Raw genomic sequence first — 17,553 nt, 5'->3', positions numbered from 1 at the left:
GCATCGGGGACAGCCCCGGACTTTCAGCATGGGCTGGTAAGTCCTGGAGGGGGGGGGACCCCTTCATTGGGGGGGGTCCCCACTTCCCCAGGACCCCTGCCCATGCTGACCAGCCACGGGGATAATGCTTTGGCCGCGGGACCTTATATAATAAGTGTCCCCCGACTGTGGCATTACCCTGCTGGCTGGTTGGGTCCGGTGCTGGTTCTTAAAATACGGGGGACCCCTAATCATTTTGTCCCCCGTATTTTGGGAACCAGCGCCGGACCTTGAGCCTGGTGCTGGTTTCATGAAATCAAGGGGACCTCTATTTGTCGGGGACCCTGATTTTATGTCACCAGCACCGGCTCAATGAGCCCGGGGCTGGTTATGCTCTGGCGGGGGACCCCGCGCTCGTTTTTTTTTTATTTGCGCTTTCCTGCAAACGTGCGATTTTCAGACATGAAAATCGCACATTTTCAGGACTAAAGACATCGCACCACCTCGCACCTATTCGCACTATTTGGCCCGTTTTTCGCATATCATTAAATATGCGAAGAACGGCCCAATCTTGCGATTTGAAAAAGGGCGAAGTGGTGCGATAAAAAAAACGTGATTTTTTCTCATCCCATAGAATGTCACCCTACATTACAGAGTTAGTTTCGCTATGAGAGGGGAGGAAAATAGATTTCTACAGGGACGGATGAATCACTGTCACACAACACAGGGTGATGTCACTCCTCACCTGTTTTAGTGGCCGGCCATCCCTTAGAGCTCATAAGTCTTCTCATGGTGTCATATCGCAGATCACAGTTCTCACGGCTGATACAGTACCAACCCCCTGGTAATAGAAAGATAAACATCAGATAAAGCACCACACACACACACACACACACACACACACACACAAACCAGAGAATGACTATTGTGCCATGGAGGTAAACCGTATCACACAATAGAAAATGGATATGTCAGAAACTATTGCACATGACAGGAAGTATGTAAAGGAAAGGGAAAGTTTTATTGGGATATGAAAAAACATTCTTTGGGGAGAATTAAGGGAGATTACAGAGATCTTAAAGAGCCCCATAGACCATTCTAAGGTGGATTTTCCCTTTTCTTTACCAGAACCATCCTAGTAGTAAAGTCCCCCATATACTTGTAGATTTGCAGGTTCAACCCGCTGCAGGTTCAATCTGTAGTATAATTACCAGTGAAAATAAAACCTGCCAGTAATTTGTCTCCACGCCATCTCCTCCCTGCATTCACGTATGGGTATCACATCCAGAATCGGGGCATGCTATCCCCTAGCCACTCCCACCCCCCAAGTTGAGGTCCTACACACACACACACACCTTAACTGATGATAAATTAACCTACTGCAAGTAGGTTTCACTTTAAAAGGATCCGTAAGCAGCTTCCACGTGAACGTGGGTGAGCCAAAAAACTCAATCACAGTCAGTAAAATCAGTTAAGCGGTCTTACTCATGTCCTTTCCAAGGGAGGTCCTGACCTTTGACCCCAGGTTACACTAACATGTCACTTCATTCATTCATTTCGGAACGTGTCTTGGAACCAAATTATATTTTTAAAACTAGCCACAGCAAGCTCTGTTTGTTTTCTTTTCCTTCGCTTAGGATGAAAGCCCACAATCTTCAGCAAAGAGGAAAACGATTAAAACAGAAAAATAAAAATGAAGTTTACCTTCCAAGAAGACGAGCCACCGACGACTGCCTTTGGACTCTTTTAGGTAGTAACTAGAAAGTAAACATGAGAAGGAGTTAGAGTCTGTGGTGACGGCAGCACGAAGGAGGCGATGGACAGCTATCAAAGGAAAGAGGTTGCATATGGGAAGTAGTAATTGCTTTGAAGTCTTTCTGTGCGTAGATATGGAATAGAGACAGAGAGGTCCTATCCATCCCACACACACACACAGAGAGCTTTAACTTGGCTAGTTTTGTTCCTGTTTCTAGCCAAATAAGTTTTGTGCACAAAACATAATCACATTACACAATTCTATTTTGAACAGTGATGCGCATGTGTAGAAAAGGAAAGTATTGCAAAATACACTCAGTGGCAACATTATTAGGAACATTTTCTAAGACCTCCCCTCATATCTTATACCTCCTATATAGCCTAAATTCTTTATGGTTCTGGTTCAGAGGTGGCAAAAACATTCCCAAGGTACCATGGACCATAAGAAATGTACTACCTCAACACAGCTGCTGCAGAATTTTCAATTGCACATTAATACTGCAATTCTTTTTTCTACCACATCCCAATGATGCGCTGTTGGACCGAGATCTGGCAACAGTGGAGACAATTGGAGTATACTGATCTTGTTGTGCCTAATTCAGATACGATCGCAAGGCAAACTTGGTTCTGATAACATGTGCACTGCAGGCTGGGAAAATGTGCGTAGGGTTAGATTTGGGTGGGATGGGTTCATACTGAAACCTACATTGCAGTGCAAGAATAAAGCAGTCAGTATTTACCCTGCACAGCAACAATATAACTTACCAAATCTAACTCTCTCTGCACGTTACATCTGCCCCACCTGCAGTGCACATGGCTTTGCCCATTTTGAGAACAAATTTGTTCTGCGATCAGGTCTGAATTAGGCCCATTGTCACATGCATGGAACCAGCCTGAGAAGTTGTGTGCTTTATGACATGGCATGTTATCTTGCTGGAAGTAAAAATTACAAGATGGGGAGGCTGCAACTATATATTGAGGCACAGCAACAGAACTCAGGTAGACTATGCAATTTAAACAATGCTCTATTGGTTTTAAAAGGGCTAAAATCATTTCTGCGTTCTCTCTCGGTTCCTGCGAGAATTTTATTTTTTTGGGGGTAGTCCCCTGCACCCCCAAAACAGTGGGCACCCCTCGAGCATTCCAGTCACTTCCTTGTAAAGTGGGAAGAATAGGGGCATAAATACAGTAAATCCATGGTCTATGTGGATGGGGCAGTGCCTAATAATGTAATTCTATGATAAATGCGGAATTGTAGCCCCACCTCTATGCAAATATGCCCCAATTGTGACATTTTCCAGTGAAGGGGTGTGGCCTAATTAAATTATAAGCAGTGACTCACCACCTGCTTCTCACAGAGAGGAATTCCTAAATGTAAGCAAGTAGGCCCATTATGCATCTTATCCCAAGCCATTATGCTTCCATTATCTCTGGCCTAACCACATTAAGGCATTTTTCATCTGCAGAACTTCCATCCATCCAATGTTTTTTGGTTTTTTTTTATTTGTTTTGTGCATCAATCTACAATATGTAAACTCTATAAACTGGTATATTAAGATCCCAGATGATCAGGAGTTTCGGTAAAACATGTATGCCTTCTGACATCAACATTTATTTTAGGTCACTACGCTCACAATTCTTCACCATTCTAGTGGTTTGTATACACCAAGTACATACAGGAAAAGAGTCTGAAACTATAAGAACACTTTCATTGGACATTGGAGGGAAATCACTAACCTTCAAGAGCCCAGTTGGGCGGCTCTACTGTAGATCACCAATGCTTGCACCTAATCTTTCCTGACACGTTATATTGGTAACTTACCCAGCTGGACTCCCATCATTGCAGGTAATGGACTGATTGCTCAAAAGGTGCAGTTTCATCTCCTCATCCAGACGTTGTGCTGAGCATGGGTACAATGACTGTGCCAGGCTCTTTATCTGGGCCATGAAATTGTCCATATTTCCCTCTACAGCAGTAAAGTCCAACGGGAAGCTTTCCCCACCCCCTTCAGTCCGCTCACGGCTGTTGGGTACAAGCTGTTGCCCACGTCTCCTCCAGCTCTTCCTGCTCCCTGCCGGAACAACACTTAGCAGGAGCAACAGAGTCACACACATCCCTCCAGCCATACCAGGCACAGAGTGCCACCCTGCAGGGAAGTGAAAAGCAATATTAAACAACAGCTATACATATTGGAACAGCCCTATCTGTATGTTCAACTCACTGCAAAGTTGTCCATACAACAGCCGAAAAACAGATACTAAGAATTAAATCAGGCATAATGATACTGAGCCTAATTCAGGTTTGTATGGACTTGTCTACGCAGCTGCAATTTAGATGTTATGGTCTTATTAATCATTGCAAGTGAAGCTGCTGCCCATAAAAGAATAGACTGGAGCCATCACAAAGTCCTCAGCAACTGTGCACACATACGCAGCATTGATGCAATAACAAAGAACATTGACTCCCCGAGCAGATCTATAGTCACGCAGACTGGCCACGGCAATGACGGCGCTGGTGCCATGTTTCTCCACGTACATGATCACAGCTGTAGACAAATAAATGCCCTGAAAATGGCCATTACAGACCTACATATTTGCTACCACTCCCCATTTTCTCCGCAATGTGTGCCTGATTGCTGGGAGTGCTTGTTCTCAAAATCGGTCCTCAGGACCCCACACGCATGTTTTTGCAGGTCTCCTCATAGAATCAAAAGTGAAATAATTAGCTCCACCTGTTCAAATGTGTCAGTGAGTAACGAATACACTTGTGCACCTGCCGGGTGACCTGGAAATTGTGAACTGTGTGGGGTCCTGAGGACAGAGTTTGAGAATCACTGAGTTAATCCAATCCTAAACCCAGGTCTCTGGCCCGAGACACCCAAACAACTGTGCCCTGTACTGCAAACACCCGGGGTGGCATCCGGACTTGACTGCCACACAATGTTTCATGGTAGAATCCTCAATACTTTATTACCCTCTTAATGGCTCCCAACTGGAACTTGGGGGAATATACATCAAGACTTGTAAATGAGATAAAGTACCAACCAACCTGCTCTTAACTGCCATGTTACAGGCTGTTTGAAAAAGTCAGTTGGGAGTTGATTGGTTGGCAGTTTATCTTCCTCCACTTTATTACTTTCCAAGTGGTTCTACCATAAAAGAGCATTGCATTAATAACTTTTGCATGGACAGACGTGAATTATGTAATATTCAATTTCTCTGCTTATCCTGTATATAAGAATGGCATAGTGAACCCAATTCAGGTTTTGTACACAATGTCGATGTTCATGCAACTGAGTGAGTGATGCATATGTTCATGGTCTTTCATTAGGGCAACATCTTATCCCGACCAACCAAGTTAAACACAATGGGCGGGATTCTCTAAAATCCGCAGCCCTCTTCGCCCGGCATCGCATTTCTAATGACCGCATATTCTCTAAAATATGCGGTCATTACTGCAAGGGACAGCTCTTGCGATAAGAGCTGTCCCTTGCGATGCGGCGCTGTTGCTGGACTTCCGGGTCTATGACCCGGGAGTCCGTCTGCGCATGCGCAGACTGACGCGCCGGCCGCAGGGCATGCTGGGAGGGATCCGTGACGGATCCCTCACACAGCGCTGCGGTAAGAAGCCCATAGGCTTCTGCAGGGAACCGCCAGCTTTTGCTGGCGATTCCCTCCGCAGCGGTGACACTGCGGAGGGAGGTTAGAGAATACAGAAATGCGGTAAAAACCCTGATAACGGGGTTTTTACCGCATTTCTGTGATAGAGAATCTCGCCCAATATATTAAGATGTTTTTGTAAAAAAAAAAAAAAAAAAAAAAAATAAAAACACTCGACCCCAAGCTGTAATAGGTTATCTAATACTGAGAAGGATGGTGTGCAGATACACTTGCATGATGTATACGTTTCATAAAGGACATACACCCTCTGTACACAGCTGTTGCATATAAAGAACAAAAATCCTTCCCAAGAATGAAATGAGACCTACAGTTTAAAGCCCATGAATTGTTGTACATTGTCTTGTATAGCGTTAGTATGTAGCCTCTGAGTTACATCCGTTACACAGAATATAATTACTGACTGCTTTTCTATAGCTCCAGAAAAAAATTATTATTATGGGAATTACAAACCGTAAAAACAGAAAACAACATGTACTATAAGTCTGTCCGGTAATCACACATGAGAAATAAACACTGAAATAGAAGAAATACCAGTATAGCATTGGGTATGGATTATAGGATAGACAAGCATTAGGTCAACCACTGAATATTTACGGTCAAAAGGTTGACATGGGGTATTCCACTTTTGTCCCAAATGTTGACACAGTTGACATGTACACTTACATAGTGCACGCGTCACCTTGCACGGACACTATTTTATTCTCCCTCCACACTCTAGTGCAGGCATTCCCAACCACGGTCCTCAAGGCACACCAACAGTGCAGGTTTTAGTGATATCCAGGCTTCAGCACAGATGGTTTAATCAGAATCCCTCACTAATTAAGTCACCTGTGCTCAAGCCTGAATATCTACAAAACCTGCACTGTTGGTGTGCCTTGAGGACCGTGTTTGGGAATGCCTGCTCTAGTGGATGGTAGGACATGAAATACCGCTTGTCGGCACACAAAAGAAAAAAAAAGAAAAAAAAAGTGAAAAACCCCATGTCGACCTTCCCCATGTTGACCTAATGACCGTATCCCATAGCATTTATAGGGAAACATTTGTTAAAGCCCATACACACTTTTGTTGTTTGAGCTGCTTTCAGCTCAAAAGCCGCCCAGTGTGTACAGCCCGGCGACGAGCACTGATCTGTGCTCCCGCATTATCGCCGGCCGCCACCTATCATCTGCTTGTACTACCAGCTATGGGGTGTACAGATCTTCATAGCATCCTGCTATGGAAAGCCATCAACCCTGGGAAAAAGGCTTAGAGAGGCAAAAATCGCAGTGATTTTCATTCCAGAAAATTTCCCCATCAGCGCTTTGCATACATGCTGCACCTTAACTAACCTAATACAGTAGAATTTTATTTGTGAATATGAAAATCATATCTGGTCATCTGGTCTTACTTTCCGGTCTAGAGGCCCGATTTAGAGATAGAAGCAGAAGTGTGTAAATCGTTAGAGTGATTTCAGCCCTGAAACTGCCGATGTGGATAGTGGAGGTATGAAAAGGTCGGAGGACTCGTACCGCTGCGCTCGCCACGCTTCGGGTTGGCAATGGGGGGGCATTTAACATTGTAAGGACCCATCAGGGTGGTTGTACAATAAAAAAAAACGTATACCATCGTATTGTATGCCATTGTATGGCATACGATGCAATATTTTATTGTACAATATCGCATCCCATTGTATACCATATGTAGTCTTATGGTATACAATGCGATGGGCGCCGTGATAGGAAACAAGTACCGTATTTGATTATCAGGTTGTGGAGGTAAAAATGACCTTGACCTGTTTTCACTAGTTACAAAAAGAGTTACAACTACACATATTCTAGACCAGGGGAGAAGCTCTGGGAGGAAGGTGCAATCTCAACCTGGCCCTCTTTTGTGGGATTGATGACTGCACCAAAGTGGGTGCTTGTTGATGTCACCGATCCAGAACACACCAAACACAAAGATTAAACAAGATAATGTTGCAACCATGACTAATGCAAGCGATCATGAAATTTGAGATACTTTGGAGTCTATGTACTAAAGCTTGAAAAGAGCCTAAAATACCAACCAACCGAGTATAATTGTAATTTTTTTTAAACGCACACTAACATCGCAGTTAGTTGGTACTTTAGCTCCATCTGCTTTGTACATGGACCTTTTTTTATTATTATAGGAATAAGCTATGTTAATCATGTATAGGTCACTATGGTGCCATAGACCAGTGGTTCTCAACCTCGGTTCTCAAGGACCCTGAACAGGGCACGTTTTCCAGGTCACCTGGCAGGTGCACAGGAGCACTCATTAGTCACTGATACATTTTAAAAGATCACAGGGGGAGCTAATTATTTCACCTGTGATTGTGTGTGGAGACCTGGAAAATGTGCACTGTTGGGGGTCCTTGAGGACTGAGGTTGAGAACCATTGCCATAGACCACACCACGCTGCATCTTTTCCCAAACTAACCGTAGCCAAACCCCACCAATGTTCCTCTCCCAATGTACTATGGGGGTATTCTGGCTGATCCACAAGGCTGCAAATTCGCAACCTCGCAAGTCTACCAAACCCGGCCTTGCGATTGGTGGTACGCCATCCCACCGTTCGCAGGGCGCGTGCGGTCACACAGCTTCCGAATGGATGTTTCACATAAACAGCCATTCGCCTGTCAGTGGGAACCTTCCACATCTTTCGATAGTTGCTGACTGTGTTTTAAGATGCACCAATCAGATTTTCAACATCTGTGGACGAAAAATTGGTTGCACTATGTAAATTTATGCCATTTTTAGCCACATCCATGTTCTCATCCAGTCAACAAACACATCTCATTTCTACTACTGTGTATTAACTTCTGAACTCTGAATCTATAAGCTACAAAAGCTGAAATGCATGCAAGGTGCGATTCAGATGCATGATCAGCCAAAAACCACTGCTCCTCCTTCGTTTCCATCTACTTTCATCTTATCCACACAGGTCATATACATTTGCTCATTGCAAATCGGTCCTGACATTGAAGCTCATAATTGGTCCTCCACCTCTCTGCTGTTATTTTAAAATGGTTAAAAAATTTGCTGCACAGGATAGTACGAGAGGGCACCTTAAGGAAGAAGATTTCTAGGTGGTAGTGCAACTTTAATGCGGCTTAATGAATATTTATAACCCGATAATAAACTATACCCTATTGCATAATATATCATGAAATTACTATTACAATATATGTACTTACATTGTATTATTTAAAAAGAAATACATAGTTTGGCAGAGTGTCACCATCACTAAACTCTAGTATATTAAATTCATGATAAAATATGGTATAATTATTCATCATGGGTCGACATGTAGTGAATTGGGAGGAAAACCCTTGTGCAGGGGGTTGGGTCAACCAAGGGCGTATTTAGAGAGTGGAGGGCCCCTCAGTGCTGTTGACTCTGCCAGAGTCTACTGTACACGCCACCATGGGACTCTGGAGGGCCAAATACAAATAAATGGGTTCAGGGTGTGGGACCCAGTGAACCTAGGGGCCTGCGTGCACCACACACTTTGCCACCATTATATATACGCCAATGGGGTCGGCCCTCATCATGGGGGGGATTGCGACAGTGAAAAGAGAAAGTACCACTTAAACAGCTTTGGTCATATTACAGGGGTATGCATACCTCCCAACTTTTGAAGTTGGGAGGTCGGGACGTTCACGCGGCACAGCCGCGCGCGCTCCCGAAAAGGGGGCGTGGCCTCACAGGATGACGCGAAATCCGGCCATGCCCCCGTTTTCGACGCTCGTCGTAATAATGGGGCAGATGTATGAAGGGTTGTTATGGGGGAGAAGGGGTATCAGCGCACGTTATGTGCACTGATACCGCTTCTCCCGCATGTATGAAGGAGGTGAGATGCGGTAAAGGACAGGGGCGCCTGCTATCAAAATGATAGCAGGCCGAATGTATGAACGGTCAGCATTGCTGACCGTTCCGCACGAAGCCTGCTTTGGCTTCGCCAGCATCAGGCTGGCGAAGCCCTATAGGTCTGGGCTGCCCTGGGAATCTCGCGTGAACAGCGAGATCCCGCGCATGCCCAGTGCGGCCGGCCGGGGGACAGGAGATAGCGCATCAGTATTAACTGATGCGCTATCTCCAGAAAGGGACATCGCCGAAGGGGGGAGTTAACGCTCCCCCGCTTCGGCAGACAAGATGTTAATACATCTTGTCGATGTCCCTTCCTGCTTCGCCTCGCTATTGAGGCGAAGCAGGAAGTATCATAGTGGCGCGATAAGCGCTGCTATGATACATCTGCCCCATTATCGTGGTTTATATCTCCCAACCGTCTCGGGAAGCCGGGACTGCGGTAAGCAGTACCGGGACGACGGGACATCGGCCGTAAATCGGGAATGTCCACCGAATCCGGGACGGTTGGGAGGTATGGGTATGGGTCATAGGGTCTACAGTATAAAGGTCGACATATAGTGTTCATTCTAGCACCCGCCATATTTGAAAACCCATGCAGTTCCTCTTCCCTGCCTGGGGTGTCTCTGTCTGCTGTAGTGCTTCTAGCACAGTGTGGCCTGTATATCAGCAATGATATGCAAACCAGACCTGTGCTAGAAACACCAGAAAAGACAGTGACACCCCAGGCAGGGAAGAGGAACTACATTGGTTTTCAAATATAGTGGGTGCTAGAGTGAACACTAGACATACATTAGGCGACCGCTAAAAGGTTGACAGGGCTTAGGTCGACAGGGATGATGCGGTGTCGACATGGACACCGTATCAGTGTACCGCTGCACTCACCATGCTTTGGGCACTATTCTATTCTCCCTCCACGTTCCAGGGGATGGTAGAGTATGTAATACAAGCTTTTTTGGGAAAGAACTTTGACCTTTTGACTTTCGATCTTCCCATTGTCTACATAATGCGTGCGTCGACTTTACGACCCTAGGACTGTCAACCTATTTCATGTGTCGTCCTTTAGTGGTCATAATTCTATTACAGGCTGTGCTTGATTAAATAGTTAGGCGCTAACTGATTGATTCAGCCCCTCCATACTACCAAACCATGGTGAGAGATACAGCAAAGTGAGATAAAGTTTTAAAAACATCATTATAGCGTAATTCTCTAACTTTTTTGGTGATGGCTTCACCTTACCTTCATTGAAAAGTATCTATAATTAGATTTTTCCAACTTATTACAGGCCATCACTGGAGCTTTCTGATAGCCATCTGAGGTTGGCGAGAGCCGTTAGGAATATGTAAATGCATCATCATGAGTAACTAAGGTTGGTAATGTTCTTTCCAGATGCCCCTGCTTTGTCTTTTGTTTGAGGTTTAAAGATTTCAAAATTTGAATAAAAAAAAAAAAAACAACCCTAAATGAAGATTTGAAATCATCCTCATCCTCATCCTCATTTATTTCTATGGCACCACAAGAAATCTACAGCTATTTTAGGTTTTCCAGAATACTGAAGATGCTGAAAAGGGTGCTTGTGAACATTGCACTATATAGAAAAAAAGTCATATATACACTAACTAATAAAAGAAAAGCATTGTATACAGTATGTAGAAGATGCTTGTGGATGTTTTGTTTGTGCTTGGGGACATCTGGGCAATTAGATTAAGCCTTAAAACAGGTTACAGCTTAAATTTGGATACTTGGATCATTATTTAGATAATTTGGCAGGTATTCAATGTAATTTCTAGCGATGTGCAGCGAAGCCCGTTTAGGACTCGCTGCACATTTGCAGGGTTCTGGAGGTCACCCTATTCAACGCTGCAGGGGCTCGATGCCCCTCATGGCGATTTTTAACCGCTGCACAGAGCCAGGGGGGGGGGGGGGGGGGGGGGGCGGCAGCAGGCAACGAGATGGAAGCCTTGCGGGGCTCGCTGCGCTTCGGGGTGGCGGAACGCGTCCTCCGACCTTTTCATACCCCCACTATCCACGTTGGCGTGGAGTTGATTTTATATAGTGTGGCAAGTGCAGCGAGCCCCGAAGCGTGGCAAGCTCAGCGAGCCCCGCAGAATTCATGTAAAGTAATCTGCGTCCGCTCGCCACGCTTCGGGCTTGACGCCAACATGGATAGGTGGGGGTATGAAAAGGTTGGAGGACGCGTTACGCTGCCGCTCGCCACACGTCGGGGTGTTTTAGGAACACATTCACAGCTGACACAGTAATGACGACGTGTTAACTAATTTACTTAAATAATTTCATTAATGTAACATAAATAATTAAGAACATTCATTAATAATTGAAATCGAACAACTTTAAAGTCAAAAACAGTAATGATTAAAGAACAAGAACAATAAATAAAATCATAATTAATTGTCTATGAACTATGCATAGGAAAGGGTCCTCAACTCCTAATGTTTTTCACCACATGAATTCTGTCAGATATGACTGGAGCTTGTGACACGCAGTGCCTCTTTGGCGCTTATTGCGCCACTTACATGTGCCCCACAGTCGCTCTACATTTTGCGTACGGACCCCTGTGGCCGGGTCAATAAAATTGAACCAGTGGTTCACCGCAAAATGCTGATAACCAGCCAGTTTAAGTTGTGCGGTGCTGTATGCCCTCCAGCAGGTCATATAGATTGTGGTGCTCGCTCTATATTCTCCTGGATACAGCTCATTAATGTTGTGGCATCACGCCTGGGCACCATTTGCAAGAAGCACTGTCCAGTCTCCCCGACATATCCCTCCGAAAGTCCACTGCTGTGGTAATATGCGGTCTGCGTTATTTTTGAGCTTGACAAATAGCGTCTCGTCTACTTCAACAATGTGGCCAGGTCCATTATGTCCATTGCGCACGCCTACCGCATTCAGTGGTTATAGAGGACAGCGTTTTTTTTTTTTTAGATATGTCCAGCTGCTGGCTGCAATATTCAATAGAGCTCCACCTGGGCCCACAAATAAATTAAATGCAGCATGGTCACAAAGGAAAAGCGGCACCCTTGAAACCAGAGGGCCATTCTCAGCTCACCTTCAGCCAGCACACATTTACATGGCAGCACCACAGATTCCTTTAAAGAAAGGCGCATCGCGTGGCCATTCGCACAATTCTGCGCCACTGGAAGCAGAACGTGAAAAAGGTGATAGCCTCCTCCTCCGTCTGAAGCAGCGTGAACACAGTCACAGATGCAGCCATCTCACTAATCGCAATAAAATAGTCAATAATCTCCAAAAATCACCACCAGCTCTGAGGTATGCTTCTTCTCACGGCAGAATATCACCTCAGAGTGATTTCTGAGAGGATCTGACAGGGGGCGGGAATGACAGGGAGCGGGAACGGGAAAAATCGCATTGCATCGCATGCTACTATAACGTAATGCAATGCGATTTCACTACGTTTCCGTATGTAAGAAATCTGGGTGCCCTGCTAGTAAACAAGTACCATTCTGATTTTTTGACACAAAAAAAAAAAAAAAAAAAATATTTTAAAAGATCACATTCCAGTTCACATTAAAAAGATGACAAATGCAATACGGTATATCATGGCGAAAATCATGCTAAAACCAGTTCTCCATCCTAGCATTGAATACACTTTCGGCGAATCACAGTGAAAACCCCATTGAAATACACCAGCGAATTGCTGAGAGCCTGAAACGGAGAACTGGCTGGCATTCACGGTTCGCTTTCAGCGAGAAGCAACGCAGGGTCAAGTGATCCATTGCCTCCATGACCTGTCCTCTCGGCTGGATAAAATACAGACCACTCTCAGTGGCCCCAGAGCCCGTCAGTGATCCTCAAGTCGCAGTTGATCCTCCTGTATTTACTGCCGCACCCCGTCTTCACTTATCCATTCCTACCAAGTTTTGATGGGAACCCAAAGATCTGCAGAGGGTTTTTAAACCAGTGTGAGATCCATTTTTAGTTGCAGCCCAGCAACTTTCCCACGGAGAGAGTCAAAGTCGCCTACATCATCTCACTCCTGTCTGGAGCAGCTTTGGACTGTGCTTTGTGGGAAAGATCTGATGCCATTCTGTCCTCTTACAAGAACTTTGTCAAAGCATTGCGGCGCATCTTTGATGAGCCTGGGTGAGCAACCTCTGCCTCCACTGAAATACTTGGTCTCAGACAAGGATCCTGCTCCATTGGGCAGTATCTGGTTTAGTTGCAGATCCATGCTTCTGAACTCTCCTGGTGTGATGGGGCCCCTGTATGCAGAATTCTGGCATGGTCTGTCCGACCGAAGCAAAGATGTACCTGCTACCAGAGACTTACCGTCTAGTCGATCTAGTTTTGCTCTGCATTAAAGTGGACCTGCGCTTTTGTGAAAGGGCTATTGAATGCATTAAAACTTCTCCAGCTAGGGTGCAAGCTTCTCCAATTCCTACACCTGCTACTCCGGTGCTACAGCCCAAGGAAGAGCATATGGAGGTAAATCGCTTCCGTCTGTCCCCAGGAGAACGGCGACGTCGCCGATTGGCACAGCTATGTCTTTATTGTGCCGCTCCGTCACATCAAATTTCAGCATGCCCAAAGCATCAGGAAAACTCCTCCTCCTAGCCCGTCAAGGAGAGGGTAGGCTAGGAGTAATTAAGACACAATCGGTCGCAGATGGAGAGGACTTATCAGTGTCTCTACAAGTTGGCCAGCATTTCAAGACAGTCTCCATGCTTCTTGATTCCGGTGCCGCTGGGAACTTTGTAACTGCTGAGCTCTTCCAGAAGTGGGGGTTACCCACTGAGCGTCTTTCCAAGGCGGTCTTTCTTACTGCAGTGATGGCAGTAGGATTCCTGATGAGACAGTCTCCCGCAGAACTTTGCCTCTTTCAGTTAAAAAGTGGAGCTCTGCACAAAGAACTTTTGTCCTTTCTTGTATTACCCAGAGCCACTCATACGCTGGTCCTGGGCCTGCCCTGACTTTGTCTTCATAATCCTCGTATTGATTGAAGAACTTCTCAAATTCTCGCTGGGATCCTTCCTGCTCCAGTACCTGCCTCCAAAAAGGTACTCCCAGCTCGCAATTCTTCAACAGATTCTGCAGATCTTCCACCTCGAGACTACTCAGATGTGTTCAGCAAATCTGGCGCTGATATTCTGCCTCCTCATAGACCGTGGGATTGTCCTATTGAGCTTGTTGCATGTAAAGAGCCACCGAGAGGTAGGACCTACCCGTTATCTCTTCCAGAGACTCAGGCCATGGCTGATTACATCAAAGAGAACCTTGCCAAAGGATTCATTCGTCCTTCAACGTCCCCTGCTGGTGCAGGACTTTTCTTTGTGAAGAAGGATGGAGGTTTGCGTCCCTGCATCGAATATCGTGGTCTCAACGAAATGACTGTGAAAACAGGTATCATCTACCCCTCATCCCGGAGTTGTTTGATCGCGTCAGTGGTACGACCATCTTCACCAAACTCGACCTGAGAGGCGCATACAATCTTATCAGCATACGGAGGGTGACGAGTGGAAGATGCCATTTAACACCAGAGATGGCCACTATGAGTACCTCGTCATGCCTTTGGGCTTAGCAATGCCCCAGCCATATTTCAGCATTATGTCACGAGATCTTTCGGGACATTCTCTATCGACATGTGTTGTGTATCTCAATGACATTTTAATCTATGCAAACAATCTCGAAGAGCATCGTTTAATGGGTAAAATAGGTCCTGTCCCAGCTGCAAGTTAATTATCTTTACTGTAAACTGGAGAAATGTGTCTTTGAAGTGAAGTCCATACCCTTCTTGGGTTACATGGTCTCCGGTTCCGGTCTTCAAATGGATCCAGGTAAATTGCAGGCTATTCAAGATTGGCCAATTCCTTCCTCATTTAAAAAGGTGTTCAATGCTTCTTAGGATTCGCCAATTATTACAGAAAGTTTATCCTAATTTCTCTTCTATTGTGGCACCCATTACTGCCCCAACACAGAAAGGGGCAATCCAGCAAAGTGGCCGGCAGAAGCCATCCAAGCCTTCCATCTGTTGAAACAGAGGTTTACTTCTGCTCCTGTGTTAAGATAACCTGACACCATGTTTCCCTTTATCCTTAAGGTCAATGCCTCCTCCGTGGGTGTTGGGGCAGTGCTCTCCCAGAAAGCGCCTGATGGACGTCTTCACCCCTGTGGGTTCTTCATGCCTGCAGAGAGTAATTATGCCATTGGCTGACCAAGAACTCCTCGCCATTAAATTGGCATTAGAAGAATGGAGAGATCTTCTAGAGGGCACTGCTCATGAAGTCACAATAATTACAGATCACAAGAATCTTCTGTATCTTAAGTCTGCTCAATGTTTGAATCCCCGTCAACCCAGATGGGCGCTCTTCTTTTCCAGATTTCGTTTCAAGCTGTCATTCTGTCCTGGACACAAAACCGAAAAGCTGATGCCCTTTCCCGTTCATGGGAGCAAGATGGTGAGTCGAAGTCCACAAATCAACACTGCATTATTGATCCAGTGGCTTTCTCCGTGACAGGAGTAACAAATCTCACGCCCCCTACTGGGAAAAGTTTTGTAAAACCGGCCTAAGAAAGAAGCTGCTTAATTGGGCGCATTCTTCCAAATTTGCTGGTCATGCAGGCATTCAGAAAACTTACGAGTTTATCACCAGGTCCTACTGGTGGCCGTTCCTCAAACAAGATGTACAGGTCTTTGTTTTTTTCTTGTGTTAAGTGTGCCCAGCACAAGATCAGTCATCAGTCTCCTCCTGGGCAATTGATGCCGCTGTCAGTGCCACATAGTCTTTGGACGCACTTTCCAATGGACTTTGTAACTGATTCTTCCAGAGTCTGACAAATTCAACACCATCTGGGTGATTGTTGACCGGTTCACCAAGATGGCCCACTTTGTTCCTCTCCCGTCTTCCTTCAGCTTCCAAACTCACAACACTCTTTGTAAAGGAAATATTCAAGCTTCATGGACTGTCACTTGAAATAGAGTAGTCCAATTCGTGGCCAAATTTTGGCGAAGCCTGTGCTCCTCCTCCAAGTAAAGCTCAAGTTCTCCACAGCTTATCACCCCCAAACAAATGGCCAAATGGAGAGGGTGAATTAAGACCTTGAGTCTTTTCTTCGCACATATGTAGCTTCTTCACAAGACGACTGGACTCAACTTCTTCCATGGGCAGAGTTCTGCCATAACAACCAATATCACTCTTCTTCAAATGTCACTCCTTTCTTTGCCAACTATGGGTTCCATCCTCGAGTTCCTGACTTCAGTCTGCAACCTGTGTCTTCAGTGCCAGCTATAGATGCGACCATCCAGCAATTCAGCAAAACCTGGAAGCTCATTTGTTCATCACTCCTAAAGGCTTCTAAAAAGGTACAAAAAGTTTGCCGACAGGAAACGCAGAGCTGTGCCAGCCCTCCGACCAGGAGATCGTGTCTAGTTATCAACAAAGAACTTGAGATTGAGAGTGCCATCAATGAAGTTCGCTCCTCGTTATATTGGCCCATTTCCTTTTTACCACAATTTGCATCCGTTTTCGCCAATCTATGGACTTTCCGCACACAACAGCAGGAACATTGAATTCTGACTGTCAAGTTACTATCAGATCAAACAAAAACAGCCTGGGATTCTGATTGTTGAGACGTCCCAACAGTTGTTATCCCATATTGAATACCCCCCTGATTGCCAAATGGGGAAAAAAGCATTTTGGGAGGCTAACCAAGAACCCCATACTTTATCAAAAGATTTAGATGAACAAATGTAGTATAGTACACATGCTATATAGGTGGACACATCTGTCTTTGGAGGAGACGGTATAGGGTTCCTCCAATCAGCTGCAAATTGGCAAGTCATGGCGGATGTAGCATGCCATAGTAATTTGTGTGTTTTTGTGTGTAGACAGTATTGGGAAATTTACGGGGAGAAAAACTCAGTTACAGGGAATGCTCACACCAAATAGTTGCGAGAGTAGAGTGATAACCTCCTGCCATATGCTAAAAAATGTTGGGCAAGTCCACCATATATTTAAAAAAGTTCAGTCATTGAAACATCCCCTCCAACACCAGATTAAACCCTACCAAAATGGTCTTCCACTGACTCAAATAGATTAAAAGGATAATTCTGTAAGGCCATTTTAAGATCATTTGGGGTTTAGGAGGAAGAATGGGCCCTGTACATACAGAAACCACTGTAAAAATATTTTGCCCTCTGGCTAATTTTCTATGAAAGCAAAACCAAAAAAGTTGTAGCCTGAACCTACATTTAAGTATTCTGCTATAGTCAAGCTAGAGTCTTCCATCTTTTGTA

At 45.1% G+C, this 17,553-nt stretch overlaps 1 protein-coding gene across 3 annotated transcripts in view; it reads right to left on the bottom strand.

The window, feature by feature from the left end:
* Window positions 1-17,553, bottom strand: part of NOTUM (notum, palmitoleoyl-protein carboxylesterase) — a 62,287-nt gene that overhangs the window by 16,588 nt on the left and 28,146 nt on the right. For all 3 annotated transcript variants that reach the window (XM_083148697.1, XM_083148696.1, XM_083148695.1), the window contains 3 exons: window positions 3,557-3,881; window positions 1,684-1,736; window positions 725-820 (listed from right to left, as the gene is read on the bottom strand). In XM_083148697.1, the coding sequence (XP_083004823.1) occupies window positions 725-820; window positions 1,684-1,736; window positions 3,557-3,861 (454 nt within the window). In that variant the 5' untranslated portion in view covers window positions 3,862-3,881. The remainder of the gene's footprint in view (window positions 1-724; window positions 821-1,683; window positions 1,737-3,556; window positions 3,882-17,553) is intronic.

This window comes from Crinia signifera, chromosome 6 (genome assembly GCF_055691185.1).
Source record: "Crinia signifera chromosome 6, ASM5569118v1, whole genome shotgun sequence".
NCBI lineage: Eukaryota > Metazoa > Chordata > Amphibia > Anura > Myobatrachidae > Crinia > Crinia signifera.
This window is presented reverse-complemented; position numbering and strand designations above follow the sequence as displayed.